The sequence below is a fragment of the Bos javanicus genome, chromosome 7, assembly GCF_032452875.1.
Source record: "Bos javanicus breed banteng chromosome 7, ARS-OSU_banteng_1.0, whole genome shotgun sequence".
In the NCBI taxonomy this organism is placed as follows: Eukaryota; Metazoa; Chordata; class Mammalia; order Artiodactyla; family Bovidae; genus Bos; species Bos javanicus.
In genome coordinates, this window is record NC_083874.1 from 60,893,412 (window position 1) to 60,911,966 (window position 18,555).

The 18,555-nt window shown below is 40.0% G+C and overlaps 1 protein-coding gene across 4 annotated transcripts in view; it reads left to right on the top strand.

Moving 5' to 3' along the window:
• The window catches only part of HMGXB3 (HMG-box containing 3), a 60,529-nt gene that overhangs the window by 30,303 nt on the left and 11,671 nt on the right, over positions 1-18,555 (top strand). For all 4 annotated transcript variants that reach the window (XM_061424005.1, XM_061424007.1, XM_061424008.1 and 1 more), the window contains 3 exons: positions 1,619-1,920; positions 2,424-2,551; positions 18,381-18,512. In XM_061424005.1, coding sequence (XP_061279989.1) covers positions 1,619-1,920; positions 2,424-2,551; positions 18,381-18,512 — 562 coding nt within the window. The remainder of the gene's footprint in view (positions 1-1,618; positions 1,921-2,423; positions 2,552-18,380; positions 18,513-18,555) is intronic.

The window sequence follows — 18,555 nt, forward strand, 5'->3', positions numbered from 1 at the left end:
CTCCTTTTTCCTATTTCATTGTAGCTGTCGATGTGGCTTGCATTATGAAAATGGATGTTGGTCTCTACTGGTGAAGTGACTTAACTTTTCTTAGTCAGACAGGAATTATCTGGGGACCTTTTGACAATTGATTTCAAGTCCCACTCTTTTTTATATTCTTTTTTTCTTTGTTTAGTTGGTAGCTGCCTACCCCCATGACCCTCATCTTCATACATCCATTCACATTCTAATTCTCTAAATTTTAGAGAAACAGAAGAAAACAATTGTTTTCCACAACACACTGTTCAGAAATCCAAGGACCTTTAAGTTTATGAGCCTTCTCTTCGGAGCCCCCAGTGAGCGTACATTTCCCATGCAGTTTGTCGCCAGTGGCTGTGATTAAGACTGCAGTATCTATGGGCTGGAATGATCTTCTTTCCTTTCCATCTTTCATCTGTGTTTCAGAGGCAAAGGATAGTATGCTTTCCAACCGATCTTCTGACCCATGGTTCAGCATAAGTCATAAATGAGAAAGAACACACAGCGTCTGGGGCAACTCATTCTAGTGTCCCTCAGCTCTTCTACAGCCATTCATTCAAATTCATTTTTTCAGCAAGCATGTATTGAAAGCCTGTTACGGGTCAGCTTTTGGGGATACAGACATGAATAATACATGCCCACTTCCCCTGAGGAGCTTACAGTCTAGCTTGGGGGGAAAGATAGGTAACCAAACTATTACAGATAGCAAGACAAGAGTTGTCACAGGTATACTGAGTTAATAAGTTTTGTTACGCAATTAACCTCTGTAAACAACATATAATATGTCCAGCAAATATGAGTTAGCATCTTTTGTGTGCCCTCAGGGGTGGTATTAGAAATTTGGTAAATAAGCAGGGGAGAGAACAATGGCTTACCACCTGTGAGAAAGTGAAATATGCAGTAAAGGAGTGGACTGCAGGAGCGTGAAGGAGGAGTGATTGACGCTGCATTTGCACAGATCAGGGAAGGACCTCCATTGAAAAGGGACTGGTACAAGAAGGACCTGTTTCAGAGAGAGTTTCAGAACCTTGTTTCCTGGAAGCCTCTGACTGGTGTATAAAGTTCCCTTGTACTCAGAAGCCACACGGTGTTAAAAATAAATGCTTTAAGCTCTACAGGTGCCTGTTCACACATCAAAACTACCATTCAGAGAATTTTTGTTGAATGCTGAGTGCTTTACTTGCACTATCTCATTTACTCTGCAACAACTCTAGGAGATGATTAGTATTTTGATCCTTCATTTTTGGAGGTATTGCGGGGGGTTACCCATTTACAACTCTTCAGTGGCATATCCAGAATTGAACCCCTGGTCTGTTATCCTCCAAACCTCACAGCCAGTGCATGGGAGCAGAATCTTGAAACTATTACCAGGAGGGGTATATAATCCTCTTATTTTACTGGTAGAGAACTAGTGCCAGAGAGAGAAAACTCCTGCTGTGAGTCACGCAGCGAGTTACTAGCTGAGTGGCTTAGGGACCTAGGTTTCCCACGTCAGTCATAGGCCTTTCCCTTTGCCATGCACGCCCTCTCGTGGTTTTAGCCCATGGCCGCCTCTTTTGTGCCCTCGATGGTGTTTCGTGACAGATCTGCTCTCTTCCAGGGGGCAAGCTCACCACTCCCGGATGTGTTAAGTGCCACAGAGCCCCTGAGCGCAGCCCAGAGGGAGATCCAGCGCCAATCAACACTGCAGCTGCTGCGCAAAGTCCTGCAGATCCCTGAGAATGAGTCAGAGCTGGCTGAAGTCTTCTCTTTGATTCATGAACTCAATAGCTCTCGGCTCGTCCTGTCCAACGTGAGTGAGGAGACGGTCACCATCGAGCAAACCTCTTGGTCGAATTACTACGAGTCTCCATCCACGCAGTGCCTTCTCTGTAGCAGCCCATTATTCAAAGGGGGACAAAAGTAAGCACCACTTTCAGATTTACCCTCCCCTAGTTGCCCCATCTTACTTAACCTGTATCACCCCTTTCTTCAAATACCATTAAGGCTATAACCTTTGCAGATGTTCTTTTCAGCTTTTCTTAGGTTTCCTTTACTTTTGCAATCACCAAAAATAAAATAAAATTATAATAATAATAGTGATTATATATTATTTCTATTGAAATGATACTGTCCCCAACTTAGGATTTAGTTTACTTCTGGACTGCTTGGATTTCAGAGTTTATTAGGGTTGGTTAAATTAGATAATAAGTTCAGAATTAGGTTAACTTTAGGGGTGATTCCATAAGCCCAATTCCAACAAAGGGGGAGCGTCCACCTAAGAAAATCCCTGGAGCACAAGGTGCAGCACCTTCGTTTCCTACTACATTTAAAGTCTTGAGTTTGCTGTTGATCCCTGAGCCTAGGAACTGCATTAAGAAGTTGCTTTTCCTTCTTTTTTTTTTTCCAAATATTCTTGGAACTAGCTCTCTGGCAGGGCCCCAGGAGTGCTGGCTGCTGACAGCCAGTTGGCTGCAGGTCGTGACTGCTCAGGTGAAGATGTGTCTGAATCCGCATTGTCTGGCCCTGCACAGCTTCATGGACATCTATACAGGTGGGTGCCAGCCTTTTTACCCTCAAAGGACATGTTTGAGAACAGCCTCTGGGGGTCAGACTTCTGGTCCTGTGAGCATTGGATTTTCTCTCAGATGAGGCTTCTGAGGAAGAGGATATCTTTCCTCCTGGATAGCCCAGCCCCAGAAGATTATATTTATCTCTGAAGTGTTAGGGCTCTCTTATTAGGGCTCTTTAAACAAAGTTAATTTAAAAATAACAGATCTTCGTTGTGGAAAAAACAAAATGCTGACAAGTAAAAATAAAAAACTAAAAATCAGTAGTAATCCTACTGCTATGAGATTAATATTCAACATTGTATTCTGTAGTCTTTCAGATGTGTTTTTCATGCCTACAGAATAAAAGAAGGTGTAGAATTTATAGGTTTAATAGGTTTTTATTGAACAAAAATGGGATTGTGCTGGATGTTGTTTTGGAGTGTTTTTAAATTTAGCAATATATCATGGGTATTCTCTTATGCTGGCAAGCGGCAAAATGCATCACCATTTTTAAGGAGAAATATATGACTGTGTTCCATTTTAAGAGTTCTCTTTATAATTAAGTCTTTGTGTACAGCCTTAATTATTTCCTTTGGGCAAATGCCCCAAAGTGGAATTGCTGTATATTCAGCCTTTTCTTCTATTCATCAGCGTCGTTCATTGAACACTGACCATGTACCAACCATTTTGAGAATTTGAATCTTGAGTTTTATATGTAGAATTGAGTGCTGAAGATTAGGGAGTATTTCTTATTCTCCTTGTCTTCAGAACCTTAAGGTGCCTTATTTTGAGTTCATACTTTTAATGTCTTGTATTGCCAGACCGAGCTTGTACTCCTTCAGCAACTAGTCAGAGTGCCGTTTCCCTGCTCTGTCTCAGCCTGCAGCACCTGGGTCTCTCTCTTTTTTTAATGTATAACCTTATGTTCTATATGTGCATGCAGCAGACTTTGTTACTGTGCAGTTGTGAGTTCTGACAAATGCACTGAGTTTTGTAACTGTCACCACAATCAGTATAGAGAACAGTTTCATCATCCCCAAAGCATTCTCTTTTAATGTCCCTTTTAATAACCCCTCACCCCTAACCTCTGGCAACCGTTTGATAGTTTCTTCATTCCATATATTTCTATCTTTCCAGAACGTCATATAAATCTATAGTGAATAGTTGTGAATCTGGCTTCTTTTACTATATATATATGTCTTTGAAGTTCATCTATCTGGTTCTGTGTATCAGTAGATTTTCCCTTTTATTGTTGAATAGTTTTGCATTGTGTGGAACACCACACTTGATTGTCTGTTCATTCCTTGAGGAATGTTTGGATTTTTACCAATTTTGACAGTTGTATTCATAACTGTAAACAATCATGTATAGAGTTTTGTGTAAACGTAAATTTTCATTTTATTTTGGGTAAATACCCTAGGAGTCACATTGCTGGGCCATGTGGTAAATGTATGTTTAGTTTTATGAGAAATCACCAAACTGATCACCTATTTTGTGCCATTTTGTGTTCCCTGTAATGATGGGTGAGAATGCCAGTTTGCTTCATATGTCAGCACTTGGTATTATCTATTTGTGTGTGTGTGTGTTTCAGCCATTCTAATAGGTGTGTGTAGTAATAACTTAACGTGGTCTCAATTTAAGACTAATGAAGTTGAGCATCTTTTTGTGGGTTTATTTGTCATCTGTATGTCTTTGGTGAAGTACCCGTTCTATCTTTGGCCCATTGAACTGGGTGGTTTTCTTGCTGTTGAGTTTTGAATGTTCATCCTTTGTCAGATAAGTGATTTGCAGATATTTTATTATGGTTTGTGTCTTATATTCTCATTCTCCTAACAGAATCTTCGACAGAGCAAAAATTTTCAAGTATGATAAAGACCAATTCATCAAATTTTGTTTTAGCAATTGTGTTGACGTTATTGCTGTCTTTATCTAGGTGACGATCATAAATATTTTCCTATGTTTTCTGCTAAAAGCTTTATAATTTATGGTTTTTATTTGTCTGTAACCCATTGTGAATTCATTTATATGTAAGGTGTGAGGTCCAGATTGAGGTTTTTTTTTCCCATGTGGACATCCATTTATTCCACTATTTGTTAAAAAGTAGTCCTTTCTGCTTTGAATTGCCTCTGCTACTTAATTGAAAAACAATTAGTCGTGTATACGTAGGTCTATTTCTGCACTCTGCTTCATTGGTTATATTGTCTGTTCTTTTGCCAGTATCAGGTGTCTTGAATACTGTTGCTTTTTAGTAGCTCTTATCGTTTGGGTAGTATAAATTCTCCAACCTTGTTCTTCCTGAATTGTTTTAACTCTTTTTGTTTCTTTGCATTCCCATATGAATTTTAGAATCAGCTTGCTAGTATTTACAGAATCCTGCTAGAATTCTAATTGGAATTGTGTTAAATTTGTAGACCAGCTTGCAGAAGTTTGACATGCTTAAAAATATTGAGTCTTTCTAATACATGATATAGTCTATTTTTCTATTTGATTAGGTTTTCTTTTTTTTTTTTATCAGTGTTTCATTGTTTTTAGCATATAGGTCCTGCAGGTATTTTGTTAGATTTATACCTAGGCATTTAATTTTGTTCAGTGTTAAATGACATGGTTCAATTTCTAACTGTTTGGTGCTAGTATAAAAACATAATCGGGTTTTATCTATTGAACTTTATTCAATGACCTTGTAAAACTCACTCATTAACTTTAAGAACTTTAGTAGATTAGCATTATAATTTCTTTCCTGGCATGTTTTTTCCTTAAATATGTATTTTATTGAAATATAGTTGACTTACAGTGTTTCAGGTACACAGCGAGGTGATTCAGTTATACATATACACATAATATTTTTGAAATTATTTTCCATTATAGGTTATTACAAGATACTGACTATAGTTCCCTGTGCTATAAAGTAAACCTTCATTGTCACATTTACTTTTTTTAATTAAATATAGCATTCTATTCATGGTAAGTCAAACAAGTGGAATCAAAATGTCATACATTTTTTAGTTAGGCAAAAATTCATAAGTTTTCTAAAATATATACATTATGCATACTTATGAGAAAGACTGAAGGCAGGAGGAGAAGGGGACAACAGAGGATAAGATGGTTGGATGGCATCACTGACTCCATAGATGTGAGTTTGAGCAAGCTCCTGGAGTTGGTGATGGACAGGGAAGCCTGGCGTGCTGCAGTCCATGGGGTTGCAAAGAGTAGGACACGACTGAGTGATTGAACTAAACTGGTTTGGTGGTGCTGACTTCTCTTAACTTTTGCTTTGTATGGAAAGCTTTTGATTTCTCCATCAAATCTGAAGGAGAGTCTTGCTGGGTAGAGTATTCTTGGTTGTAGGTTCTTCCTTTTCATCACTTTAAATATATCATGCCATTCCCTTCTGGCTTGTAGAGTTTCTGTTGAGAAATCAGCTGATAGCCTGATGGGAGTTCCTTTGTATGTTATTTGTCGTTTTTCCTTTATCGCTTTTAATATTTTATGTTTGTCTTTAACTTTTGTCAGTTTGATTAGTATATATTTTGATTGTTCCTTCTTGGGTTTATCATGCCCTGGACTTGATTGATTGACTATTTCTTTTCCCATGTTTGGGAAGTTTTCAGCTGTTATTTCTTCAAATATTTTCTCAGGTCCTTTCTCTCTCTCTCCTTCTGGGACCCCTATAATGTGAATGTTGGTGCATTTAATGTTGTTCCAGAGTCTCTAAGGCTGTCTTCATTGCTTTTCACTCTTTTTTTCTATATTCTGTTCTGTGGCAGTGATTTCCACCATTCTGTCCTCTGGGTCATTTATCTATTCTGCCTCAGTTATTCTGCTATTGATTCCTTCTAGTGTATGTATTCATCTCTGTTTGTTCTTTAGTTCTTCTAGACCTTTGGTAAACATTTCTTGCATCTTCTCCATTATTTTCCCAAGATCCTGGATCATCTTCACTATCATTATTCTGAATTCTTTTTCTGAAAGGTTGCCTATCTCCGCTTGTTTTTCTGGAGTTTTATCTTGTCCCTTCATCTGGGACATGTACTTAGTCACTCAGTCGTGTCCAAGTCTTTGTGACCCCGTGGACTGTAGCCCACCAGGCTTCTCTGTCCATGCGGATTCTCCAGGCAAGAATACTGGAGTGGTTTGCCATGCCCTTCTCCAGGGGATCTATCTTCCCAACTCAGGGATCAAACCCAGGTCTCCTGCATTACAGGCAGATTCTTTAACTATCTGAGCCACCAGGGAAGCCTCCCTAAGTCATGTCCGACTCTCGTGACTTCATGGACTGTAGCTGTCAGGCTCCTCTGTCCAGGGATTCTCCAGGCAAGAATACTGGAGTGGGTTGCCATGCCTTTATCCAGGGGATCTTCCCAACCCAGGAATTGAACCAGGGTCTCCTGCATTGCCGGCAGATTCTTTATGGATTGAGCTTCAAGGGAAGCTCCTCATCTAGGACATAACTTTCTGTTTTTTATTATGATTAACTTTCTGTAATATGGTTTTTGTTTTAGCTGCTGTGGGACTGTGCTTCTTTTTGCTCTTCCATCTGCCTTCTGGTGGATGAGGCTAAGAGGCTTGTATAAACTTCCTCAAGGGAGGGACTGGCAGTGGGAAAAACTGGGTCTTGCTCTGGTGGGCAGGGCCGTACTCAGTAAAGCTTTAATTATCTGCTGATGGGTGGGGTTGCACTCCCTCCCTGGTAGTTGTTTGACCCAGCCCTGGGGTCTGCAGGCTTTATGGTAGGGTTAATGGTGAACTTCAAGTGGGTTTATGCCAAAGGGGAACTTCTTGGTCTGATGTTGCCAGTGCCCCTGTCCCTGTGTTGAGTCCCTGCCAACCCATGCCTCCACAGGAGACCCTCCAACTCTAGCAAGTAGTTTTCGTTCAGTCTTCTGTTGGGTCTCTGTTCCTTTCCTCTGGGTCTTGGTGTGGGCAAGATTTTGTTTGTGCCCTCCGAGACTGGAGTCTGTGGTTCCCCCAGTCCTGTGGAAGTCCTATAATCAAATCCTGCTGGCCTTAAAGGCCAGATTGCCAGGGGGTTCCCAGGCCTTTCTCAAACCCCCAGGCTGGGAAGCCTGACGTGGAATTCAGAACTTTTACAACAGTGGGAGAACTTTGTTTGGTATTATTGTGCTCCAGTTTGTGGGTCACCCACCAAGCAGCTATGGGATTGCATTTTATTGTGTTTGCACCCCTCCTCCCATCTCACTGCAGCTTCTTCGTTGTCTTTGGACGTGTCTTTTCTTTATTTTGGTGGTTCCAGCTTCCTCCTGTCAGTGGTGGTTTATCAGCTGGTTGCAGTTCTGGTGTTCTTCCGGGAGATGAGCGCACACCCTTCTACTCTGCCATCATGAACCAGAAGTCCTTCTGCATCGTTGTAATTTTTTCAGTTTTGTCAATTTGATACATAGAAACTGTTATAAAACTGCTTTTCTTTAATCTTACTTTTTACTAAAGCATAGGTGATTTATAATGTTAATTTCTGCTCTACAGCAAAGTGACATAGTTATACACACACACATATATATCCTTTTTTATATTCTTTTGCATTATGGTTTATCCCAGGATATTGAATCTAGTTTCCTGTACTTTAGGACCTTGTTACTTATCCAGTCTGTATGTAATAGTTTGCATCTACTAACCCCAGATTCCCAGTCCATCCCTCCCCAACCCCCTCCCCCACAAGTCAGTTCTCTCGGTCTGAGGCTGTTTCTGTTTCCTACGTAGGTTCGTTTGTGCTGTTTTAGGTTACACATGTAAGTGATAGCGTGTGGTATTTGCTTTCTCTTTCTGACCTACTTCCCTTAGTATGATGCTCTCTTGTCGCATCCTTATTGCTGCAAATGGCATTATTTTGTTCTTTTTTATGGCTGAGTAGTATTCTGTGTGTGTGTGTGAGTGTGTGTGTGTATCCATCCTTCTGTTGGACGTTTCGGTTGTTCTCATGTCTTGGCTGTTGTCAGTGCTGCTGCAGGGGTACGTGTATTCTTTCACACCGTGTTTTCCTCTGGATACATGCCCAGGAGTGGGATTGCTGGCTTATATGGCAGTTCTGTTTTTTAGTTTTCCATAGTGGCTACACCAGTTTACATTCCACCAGTGGAGGGAGTGTTTCCCTTTTCTCCACACTGTCTCCAGCTTTTACTGTGTATAACCCTTTTTTTTTTTTTCTTTCTTTTTTTGGATCTTTCATTCTGTGTCTGTAGACTTTTTAATGATGGCCATTCTGACTGATGTGGTACCTCCTGGTAGTTTTGATTTGCTTTTCTCTACTAATGATGTTGAGCATCTTTTCATGTATCTATTGGCCATCTGCATGTCACCTTTGGTAAATGTCTAGGTCTTCTGCTTATTTTTCAGTTGGGTGGTTTGTTGTTGTTGAGCTACATGAGCTGTTTGTATGTCTTTGAGAGTAAGCCCTTGTTGGTTACATCATTCACAGATATTTTCTCCCGTTTCATAGGTTGTCTTTTCCTTTTGTTTGTAGTTTCCTTTACTGTGCAAAAGCTTGTAAATTTGACTAAATCCCATTTGTTTACTTTTGTTTTTATTTTTATTGCCCTGGCAACTGACCTAAGAAAACTCTGGTACAATTTCTGTCAGAGAATGTTTTGCCTGTAATCTCTTCTAGGAGTTTTATAATGTCTTATATTTAACTCTGCAAGCCATTTTGAGTTTATTTTTGTGCATGGTATGAGAGTGTGTTCTAACTTTATTGATTTACACGCAGCTGTCCAACTTTCCCAACACCACTTGGCTGAAGATTTTTCCCATTTTATCCTTGCCTCCTTTGACCATAGGTGTGTGGGTTTATTTCTGGGCTCTCTATTCTGTTCCATTGATCTGTATGTCTGTTTTTGTACCGATACCACGGTTTTGATTACTGTAGCTTTGGGGTATTGTCTGAAGTCTGAAAGGGTTGTGCCTCCTGCTTGGTTATTTTCCCTCAAGGTCTTTCATTGTCCCATATAAATCTTAGGATTATTTGTTCTAGTGAAAAACATCCTGGGTAATTTGACAGGGATCACATTAAATATGTAGATTCCTTTGGATAGTTGCCATTTTAATAATATTCTCCCAACCCAAGAGCATGGGATATCATTCCATTTCTTTTCAGTTTCCTTTATTAGTATTTTATAATTCTCAGTGTAAAAGTCTTTCACCTCCTTAGGTGAAAGTATTCTTAAGTATTTTATTTATTTATTTTTTGGGGAGTGCAGTTTTTAAAGGTATTATTTTTTTTACATTACCTGTCTGCTGCTTCGCTGTTAGTGTAAAGAACTGCAACCAATTTCTGTGGGTTAATCTTGTATCCTCCTACCTTTCTTAATTCATTTATCAACTCTAAATGTTTTTGTGTGGAGTCTTCAGGGTTTTCTGTGTATAGCATCGTGTCATCTGCATATAGTGATGACAGTTTTACCTCTTCCCTTCCAATTTGGATACCTTTTTCTTGTCTGATTGCTGTGGCTAGGACTTCAATACTATGTTGAATAGAAGTGGTGAGAGTGGGCTTCTTTGTCTTGTTCCACATTTTAGTGGGAAGGCTTCCAGCTTTTCATTGTTGGGTATTATATTGTTTGTGGGTTTATCGTGATAGGTTTTATTATGTTAAGATATGTTCCCTTTATATGCATTTTGTTAAGAGTCTTTTTTTAAAAACCATGAATGGATGTTGAATTTTGTCAAGTGTGTTTTCTGCATCCGTTGAGGTGATTATGTGTTTTTTCTCTTTTGTTGATGTTGTGTAGCATATTAATTGATTTGTGTATATTGAACCATCCTTGTGAATTTGGAATGAACGCCCTTGGTCATGGTATATGATCTTTTTTATGTATTGCTGGATTTGGTTTGTAGTGTTTTTGTTGAGAATTGTTGCATCTATATTCATCATGGATATTGATGGACAGTTTTCCGTTTTTGGCGTTACCTTTGTTTGGTTTTGGTATCAGGGTGGTGGTGGCTTCACATAGTATCTCTGGGGGTGTTGCCTCTGCTTCAGTATTTTGGAAGAGTTTGAGAAGGGTCAGTAAAAGTTCTTTATGTGTTTGGTATTGTTTGCCTGTGGAGCCGTCTGATCCTGGACTTTAGTTTGTAGTTAGTTTTTTGTTTTTGTTTTGTTTTTTTCCCTTCATATTCTATTTCAGTTCTAGTAATCAGTCTGTTCAAATTATGGATTTCTTCTTGATTCAGTTTTGGTGAGCTGTATGTTTCTAGATATTTGTTCACTGCTTCTAGTTTGTCGAATTTGTTGGTATATAATTGTAGGATTCTGTTGTGGTTTTGTATTTCAGCAGTATCAGTTGCTGTTTCTTCTTCTTCATTTCTTATTTTGTTTATCTGGGCTCTTTCTCTTGGTGAGCCTGGCCAGAAGTTTGGCAACTTTGTTTACCCTTTCAAAGAACCAGCACTTGGTTTTACTGATTTCATTCTATTATTTAATCTCTGTTTTATTTCTTCTCTCATCTTTTATTACTTCCTTCCTTCTGCTGAGTTTAGGCTTTGCTTGTTCTTTTTCTAAGTCTTTTAGGTGCTAATTTAGGTTGCTTATTTGAGATTTTTCTAGTTTTTTGAGGAAGGGCTATATAGCTGTGAGCTTTCCTAGCTCTAAGAACTTTTTTTTGCTCCATCCTATAGATTTTCTATGATTGTGTTTTCATTGTTGCTTGTCTCAAGGTATTTTTAATTTCCCTTTTTGATTTACTTATTGATCCATTGTTTTTAATAAAATGCTTTCATTCTCCATGTAATTTTTTTTCTCATTTGTTTTCCTGTGGTTGCTTTCTAGTTTCATTCTATTGTAGATTAGAGAAGAGAAGATCGTTTGAAGTAATTTTTATACTCTTAAATTTGTTGAGGTGTGTTTTGTGCCCTAGTATGTGGTCAGTCCTGGAGAATGTTCCATGTACACATAAAAAGAATGTGTATTCTTGGTTTTTTTTTTAAATGTAATATCCTGGAATAGAGTCTTAATTGTTGTATCATTTTGGATCTCTGTTGTCTTACTGATTTTCTGTCCAGAAGATCTGTCCATTGATGTGAATGAGGTGTTAAAAGTTTTGTGCTATTATTGTATTCCTATAAGTTTCTCCTTTTATGTCTGTTAATGTTTGCTTTATGTAATTAGATGCTCCTTTAGAGGGTTCTTATATGTTAATGGATGTAATATCTTCTTCTTGTATGACCCTTTTTATCATTATATAAGGTCTAGCTTTCTTTATGGCCTTTGTTTCAAAGCCTGTTTTATCTGGTAGGAGTATGCGACTCCCTGCTTTCTTGTCATTTCTGTGTGCATGAAATATCTTTTCCCATCCCTTAACATTAAATCTGTGTATGTGCTTTGCTGTAAAGTGGGTCTTATAGGCAGTATGTTGTAGGCTCTTGTTTTTTCATCCAGTCTACCACTTTGTGTTTTGATTGAAGCATTTAGTTCATTGACACTTAAGGTAATTATTGATGAAATATGTATTTATTGCCATTTTAAACCCTGTTTTCCTATTGTCTATGTTTCTTCTTTGTTCTTTTTTATCGTATTTTTTGTGGCTTGATTTCCTTTTATCTTATGCTTGTGTTCTCTGTTTTTTGTGAGTCTTTTGTATGCTTTTGATCTGTGGTTACCCTGTTTTTCAAGTATATTAACCCCTTCCTATATCTACTTGCTTTAGACTGATAGTCATATTGTCTCAAATACATTCTTTTAAAAAAAGAGAGAATCTAAATGTTTTTACTCCTCTCCCCCACATTTTATTTTACATCTTCTTGTTTATATTCTAAGATATAATGTTGCTGGGTTTTATATTCTAGGTTGCTTTGCATGTATCTTGCCACTCCCTTCTGACCTTCAGAGTTCCTCTAAAGAAGCCTGCCAGTAGCCTTATGGGGAGGATTCCATTGGGATTAACTTGGTTGCTTTCTTGCTGCCTTTAGAATCCACTAACCTTTGCCTTTTTTTTTTTTTTTCCCCCACTTTTTCAATTGAAAGATAATTGCTTTACAGAATTTTGTTGTTTTCTGTCAAACATCAACAAGAATCAGCCATAGGTACGCCCGTGTCCCTTCCCTCCCTGCCATTTTTATTGTCTTGGCATAGGTGTGTTTCAGTTCATCTTGTTTGGGACCTTCTGCTTCTTGTATCTGGTTGTCTGTTTCTTTCTTTAGGTTTGGGAAGTTTTTAACCATAATTTATTCAAATACATTTTTGATCTTTTTCCTTCTGGAATCCCTATTAGGCATAGATTAGCATGCTTTAGATTATCCCATAGGTCTCATATATTGCTTTCATATATTTATTTCACCTTCTGTCTCCTGTTCTGACTGGATGATTTCCATTATTCTGTCTTCCAGATCACTTACTCATTCTTCTGCATTATTCACTCTGCTGTTCATTGCCTTTAGCTCACCTTTTGTCTCAGCAAATGAGTTTCCAACTTTTCTTGGCTACTCCTTATAGTTTCTAGCTCCTTTTTACAGTAATCTGTGTTTCTGTCTATGGCCTTTCTGTTAATTCTTTCAGAATTTTTATTACTTCTTTTTTGAATTCAATTTCAGATTGAAAGCATCTTTTGTTGTTTGTTCCTTCAAGGGGATTCTCTTGGTCTTTTAACTGGGAATGGTTCCTGTGCTTGTTCATTTTACTTATATTTCTCTTACTGTATGAGTTTAGGAGAAACAATTATCTACCATAGTCTTGGAATACTACATGTGGGAGCATCCTTGTATAAGCCTGTATGGGTTTAATATTTTTGTTGCTTTTAGTTTGGATGCTTGTTACCTCTTTCCTTAGCCCATGCTGGCTGTCATCCTTATGATAGGGAGTATGAAGGTATAGTGGCCTACGTGTGCTCCTGGGGCCACATGCCAGTGGGGGCAGTGATTGCTGCCTGCTCATGCATGTCTTAGCAGTAGGGGTGGCCTGCATACCTCTGGAGCTTGTGATGGCAGCGGCAGCTCATGCTGGCTCCTGGAGCTTGTATAGAATGTCCTGTTGTCTGAGAGCATGTGTGGGAAAAGAAGCGCCCCTGTGGTGCTCCTGCCCCTCTCCTTGTGTAACCCCCAACAGTGGTCTCTCGCCCCACTGGGAGGCCCAGGCTTCTTTCACGTACACAGTCAGTTACCATACTCCAGCCCCTTCAGACTGTCTCCATGCAGCCAACCCCAGTTGTCTTCCCAGATGTGGTCTCTGAAGTTCGATCTTCAGCACCCCCCCACTGCCTGCACAGGTGGATTAGCATCTCAGGCAGGAGAGTACAGGGAGGCCATACTGACCACCTGTGCAAAGTCAGTCTCCGATTTGCCTTCCTCACACTGACTGCTGTGCTTCCCCCCTCCTCCCCCTGAGGCATCTAAGCTCCTCCTGGTTCCAGGCTGGTTTCCCCACCAGTGCTGGGACTTCACAAGGTGCAGGAACCTTTCCCCTCTCACATCTCCCTCCCTCCCTGGGACACTGGTCACATCCTGATTTCCCTCCTTTCCCCAACCACCGCCCTCCACCACCGCCCCCCGCCGCCCTTTTCCCTGGTTATATGGAGATTTTCTTGCCCTTTCGGAAGTCTCCGATCTGCAGTGTTTAGATGTTCTTCGTGAATTGTTCCATTTGTAGATGTATTTTTTATTATTTGTAGGAGGAGGTGAGCTCCATGCCCTGCTGTTCCACCATCTTGATCACTGTCCTCCTGTTGTATTTCTTTGACAGCTGGGAAGATTATATGTTTTCTGTGTTTTTATGAATTTCTTTTGTAAACATTTTCATTCTCTGGGGTTGTTTTGTTGATGGAGTTTTTCATCAGTTTATTAGTTGTCTTTTAAATTTGATTTTTTTGGACATGAGAGTTGGATTTTTGTGTGTGTAATGTTTTTTTTTTTTTCCCTTGTTTAAGTTTTTATGTGATCAGAACTTGGACCCTCTAATTTGTGGTCTCAGCCTTTGGTATCATGTTTAAAAAGGTCTTCCCCACTCCTCTATACCATTTGTTATTGGGAATTGTATGCCAAAATTTGCTTTTGTTCATTTTGTGCACATGTAAAACCACCCTCTCTTATTCATCTTAAATTAGTTACATTTAAATTTTTCTGGGTCTTTTATCCCAGGATTTGACATAGGGGTGATGTTATTAGCCTTTTTCATATTCCCTATACATCCCTGGGCAAAAGGGTGCTCCTGGCCTTTCCTCATGGTATAACTAACTGTGAGAGGTGGAGGAATGGTAATCCTTTCGGTGATAAGGACTGAATTGGGTGGTAAGGCGATATTTCATTTTTTATTAAAAAGGAAAAAAACCTGTGATATGTGTTTTATTAGTTGTTCTTTTCATATAACAGTGTATTGTGGAAAACTTCATGTCACAGCATTTAAACTTACTTTATTATTCTTAATGATTTCTTGTTTGTTTGTTCTTAGTTTTTATTTTATATTGGAATATAGTTTGTCAATGCAGGAGGCACAGGTTCCATACCTGGGTCTGGAAGATTGTCTGGAGAAGGAAATGGCAACCCACTCCAGTATTCTTGCCTGGGAAATCCCATGGGCAGAGGAGCCTGGCGGGCTACAGACTGTGGATCGGGAGAGTTGGGCATGGCTCAGCAACTAAACAACAACAAATAGTTCATTAAAAATGTGTTAGTTCCGGGTGTACAGCAGAGTGAGTCAGTTATGCATAGGCATGTACAGTTCTTTTTCCATTTAGGTTATCATGCGTATTGAGCAGAGTTCCCTGTGCTGTCAGTAGGTGCATATTGGTTATCTATTTTATTTTTTCAAAAATGTTTATTTCTTGGCTGTGTTGAGTCTTACTTGTGGCCTGTGGCATCGTCATTGTTCTGGGTGGGATCTTTCACTGTGACGTATGGACTGTAGTTGTGGCACTTGGGCTTAGTTGTTGCATGACATGTTGGATCTTAGTTCCCCAAGCAGGGCTTGAACTCATGGCCCCAGCATTGCAAGGCAGATTCTTAACCACTGGGCCACCAGGGAAGTCCCTGGTTATGTATTTTAAATATAGTAGTGTATATATATCAATCCCAAACTCCCTATTTATCCCTCCCCTCACTCCTTTCCTCTTTGGTAATAACCACAAGTTTGTTTTCTAAGTCTCTGATTCTCTTTCTGTTTTGTATTAATAAATAAGTTCATTTTTAACATTTTTTTAATTCCACATATAAGCAATGTCTTGATATTTACCTTTTTTTGTCTGGCTTACTTCACATACATGATAATCTTCAGGTCCATGCATGTTGCTGCAAATGGCATATTTTGTTTTTTGTTTTTGGCTGCACTGGGTCTTCATTACTGCATGTGGGCTCTCTCTAGTTGCAGTGAGTGGTGCCACTTTTTGTTGTGCTCGGGCATCTCATCATGGTGGCTTCTCTTGTTGCGGGGCATGGTCTCTAGGGCACGCAGGCTTCAGTGGTTGTGGCACGAGGGCTTAGTTGCCCTGTGGCATGTGGAATCTTCTCAGACCAGAGATTAAACTTGTGTCTCCTGTATTGACAGAGTCTCAACCACTGGACCACCAAGAAAGTCCTCGTTCGTTCTTTTTAATGAACATTATATATATGTACCACATCTTATTCATTCATCTGTTGATGTACATTTAGATTGCTTCCATGTCTTGGCTGCTGTAAACAGTGCTGCAGTGAACATTGGAGTGCACGTATCCTTTTGAACCATGGTTTTCTCCAAGTGTTATGCCTAGGTATATTGTTGTTGAACTTATATGCAGAGCATATTATGTGAAATGCTGGGCCGGATGAATCAGAAGCTGGGATCAAGATTGCTGGGAAAAATAGCAATAATGTCAGATACGCAAATGACACCACCCTTATGGCAGAAAGTGAAGAGGAACTAAAGAGCCTCTTCGCTATAACAACAATATGCTGAGGACTGGGACTGCTGGGTCATGTTGTTGTTTGGTTGCTAAGTTGTGTCCGACTCTCTGCAACCCCCATGAAATGCAGCACCACAGACTTCTGTGTCCTTCACTATCTCCCTGAGTTTGCTCAAACTCATGTCCGTTGAATCAGTGATGTCATCCATCCATCTCATCCTCTATCACACCCTTCTCCTCCTGCCCTCAATCTTTCCCAGCGTAAGGGTCTTTTCTATTGTGTCAGCTCTTTGCATCAGGTGGCCAAAGTATTAGAGCTTCAGCATTAGTCCTTCCAGTGAGTATCAGGATTGATTTCCTTTAGGATTGACTGGTTCAATCTCCTTGCTGTCCAGGGGACTCTCTCAAGAGTCTTCTCCAGCACCACAGTTCGAAAGTATCAATTCTTCAGCACTCAGCTTTCTTTATAGTCCAACTCTTGCATCCATACATGACTATTGGAAAAACCATAGCTTTGACTATGTGAACCTTTGTTGGCAAAGTGATGTATCTGCTTTTTAATATGCTGTCTAGGTTTGACACTTTTCTTCTAAGGAACAAACATCTTTTAATTTTGTGCCTGCCATCACCATCCACAGTGATTTTGCAGCCCACAAAAATGAAATCTGTTGCTGTTTTTGCTTTTCCCCATCTATTTGCCATGAACTGAAGGAACCAGATGCCATGATCTTCATCTTGAATGTTGAGTTTTAAGCCAGCGTTTTCACTCTCCTCTTTCAGTTTCATCAAGAGGCTCTTTAGTTCCTCTTTGCTTTCTGCCATAAGAGTGGTATCATCTGCATATCTGAGGTTATTGATATTTCTCCTGGCAATCTTGATTCCAGCTTGTGTTTCATCCAGCCCAGAATTTTGCATGATATACACTATATATAAGTTAAATAAGCAGGGTGACAGTATATAGCCTTGACATACTTCTTTCCCAATTTGGAACCAGCCTGTTGTTCCATGTCTGGCAATCTTGATTTCAGCTTGTGCTTCATCCAGCCTGGCATTTCAGGCTGGGCAGAGTACGTACATATGATGCACTCTGCATATAAGTTAAATAAGCAGGGAAACAATACACAGCCTTGACTGTGGACCGCCAGGTGGCTCTGTCCATGGGATTTTGTCAGGCAAGAATATTGGAGTGGGTAGCCATTCCCTTCTCCAGGGTATCTTCCCGATCCAGGGATCAAACCCGGGTCTCTAGCATTGCAGTCAGATTCTTTACTGTCTGAGCCACCAGGGAAGCCCCTCTAGTATCTTAAAAGGTCACTACTTTTTCCCCTGGTCCTAATGCACACAGGACCTTGTGTGAGCCGTATAAGAATGGTTTCTGTTTCCCCCACTGCTGTGGAATCCCTGCCATCAATCCCCACTACCTTCAAAGCCACGTGCTCCTGGGGCTGCTCCTCTCATTGCCAGACCGCCAGGCTGGAGAGCCTGACGTGGGGCTCAGTACTTCATTCCTGTGGGAGAACCTCTGTGATACAATTATTTTCCATTGTGGGTCGACCTCCTGATGGGTTTGGGATTTGATTTCATAGTAATTGCTCCCCTCTCCCATCTTGTTGTGACTTCTACTTTGTCTTTGGATGTTGGATGTCTTTTTTGGTAGGTTTCAGCGTTTGTTTGTTGATGGTTTTTTGGCAGTCAGTTGGGATTTTGGTGTCTTCATAAGAAGAGGTGGGCGCACGTCTTTCTACTCTGCCATCTTCCAAACAGTGTTTCTGAGCAGCCCCTGCATGCTGCGAAGTGCATGTGGTGCTCCAGGTACAATAGAATCCAGTTAAACAGTTTCCTTCACAGCTGCTTGTAGGTTACCAACTTGCAGGTGACCTCTAGTTTTGCATTTTATGAATGTACCGTGGTTTATTTTTTTAATGTTCCCCATTGATGGGCACCTAGTTAGTTTCCAGTTTTTTGCCATTGTGGATGTTGTTAACAGTGAATTTCTCTGTTGCCACTTTTTAATCTGCAGGTCTCTTTAATGTGGGAAATAAGCTGCTAGTGAGCCTGGACTTGCTTTTTGCAATCCGAAACCAGATCAAGCTGGGAGAGGACCCCAGAGTGTCCATCAGCACTCTTCTGAAGTCAGTGCAGGAGCAGACAGGTAAAGGTTGGCTTCCTCCCTTTTCCCAAGGTTAGTCCTAGAC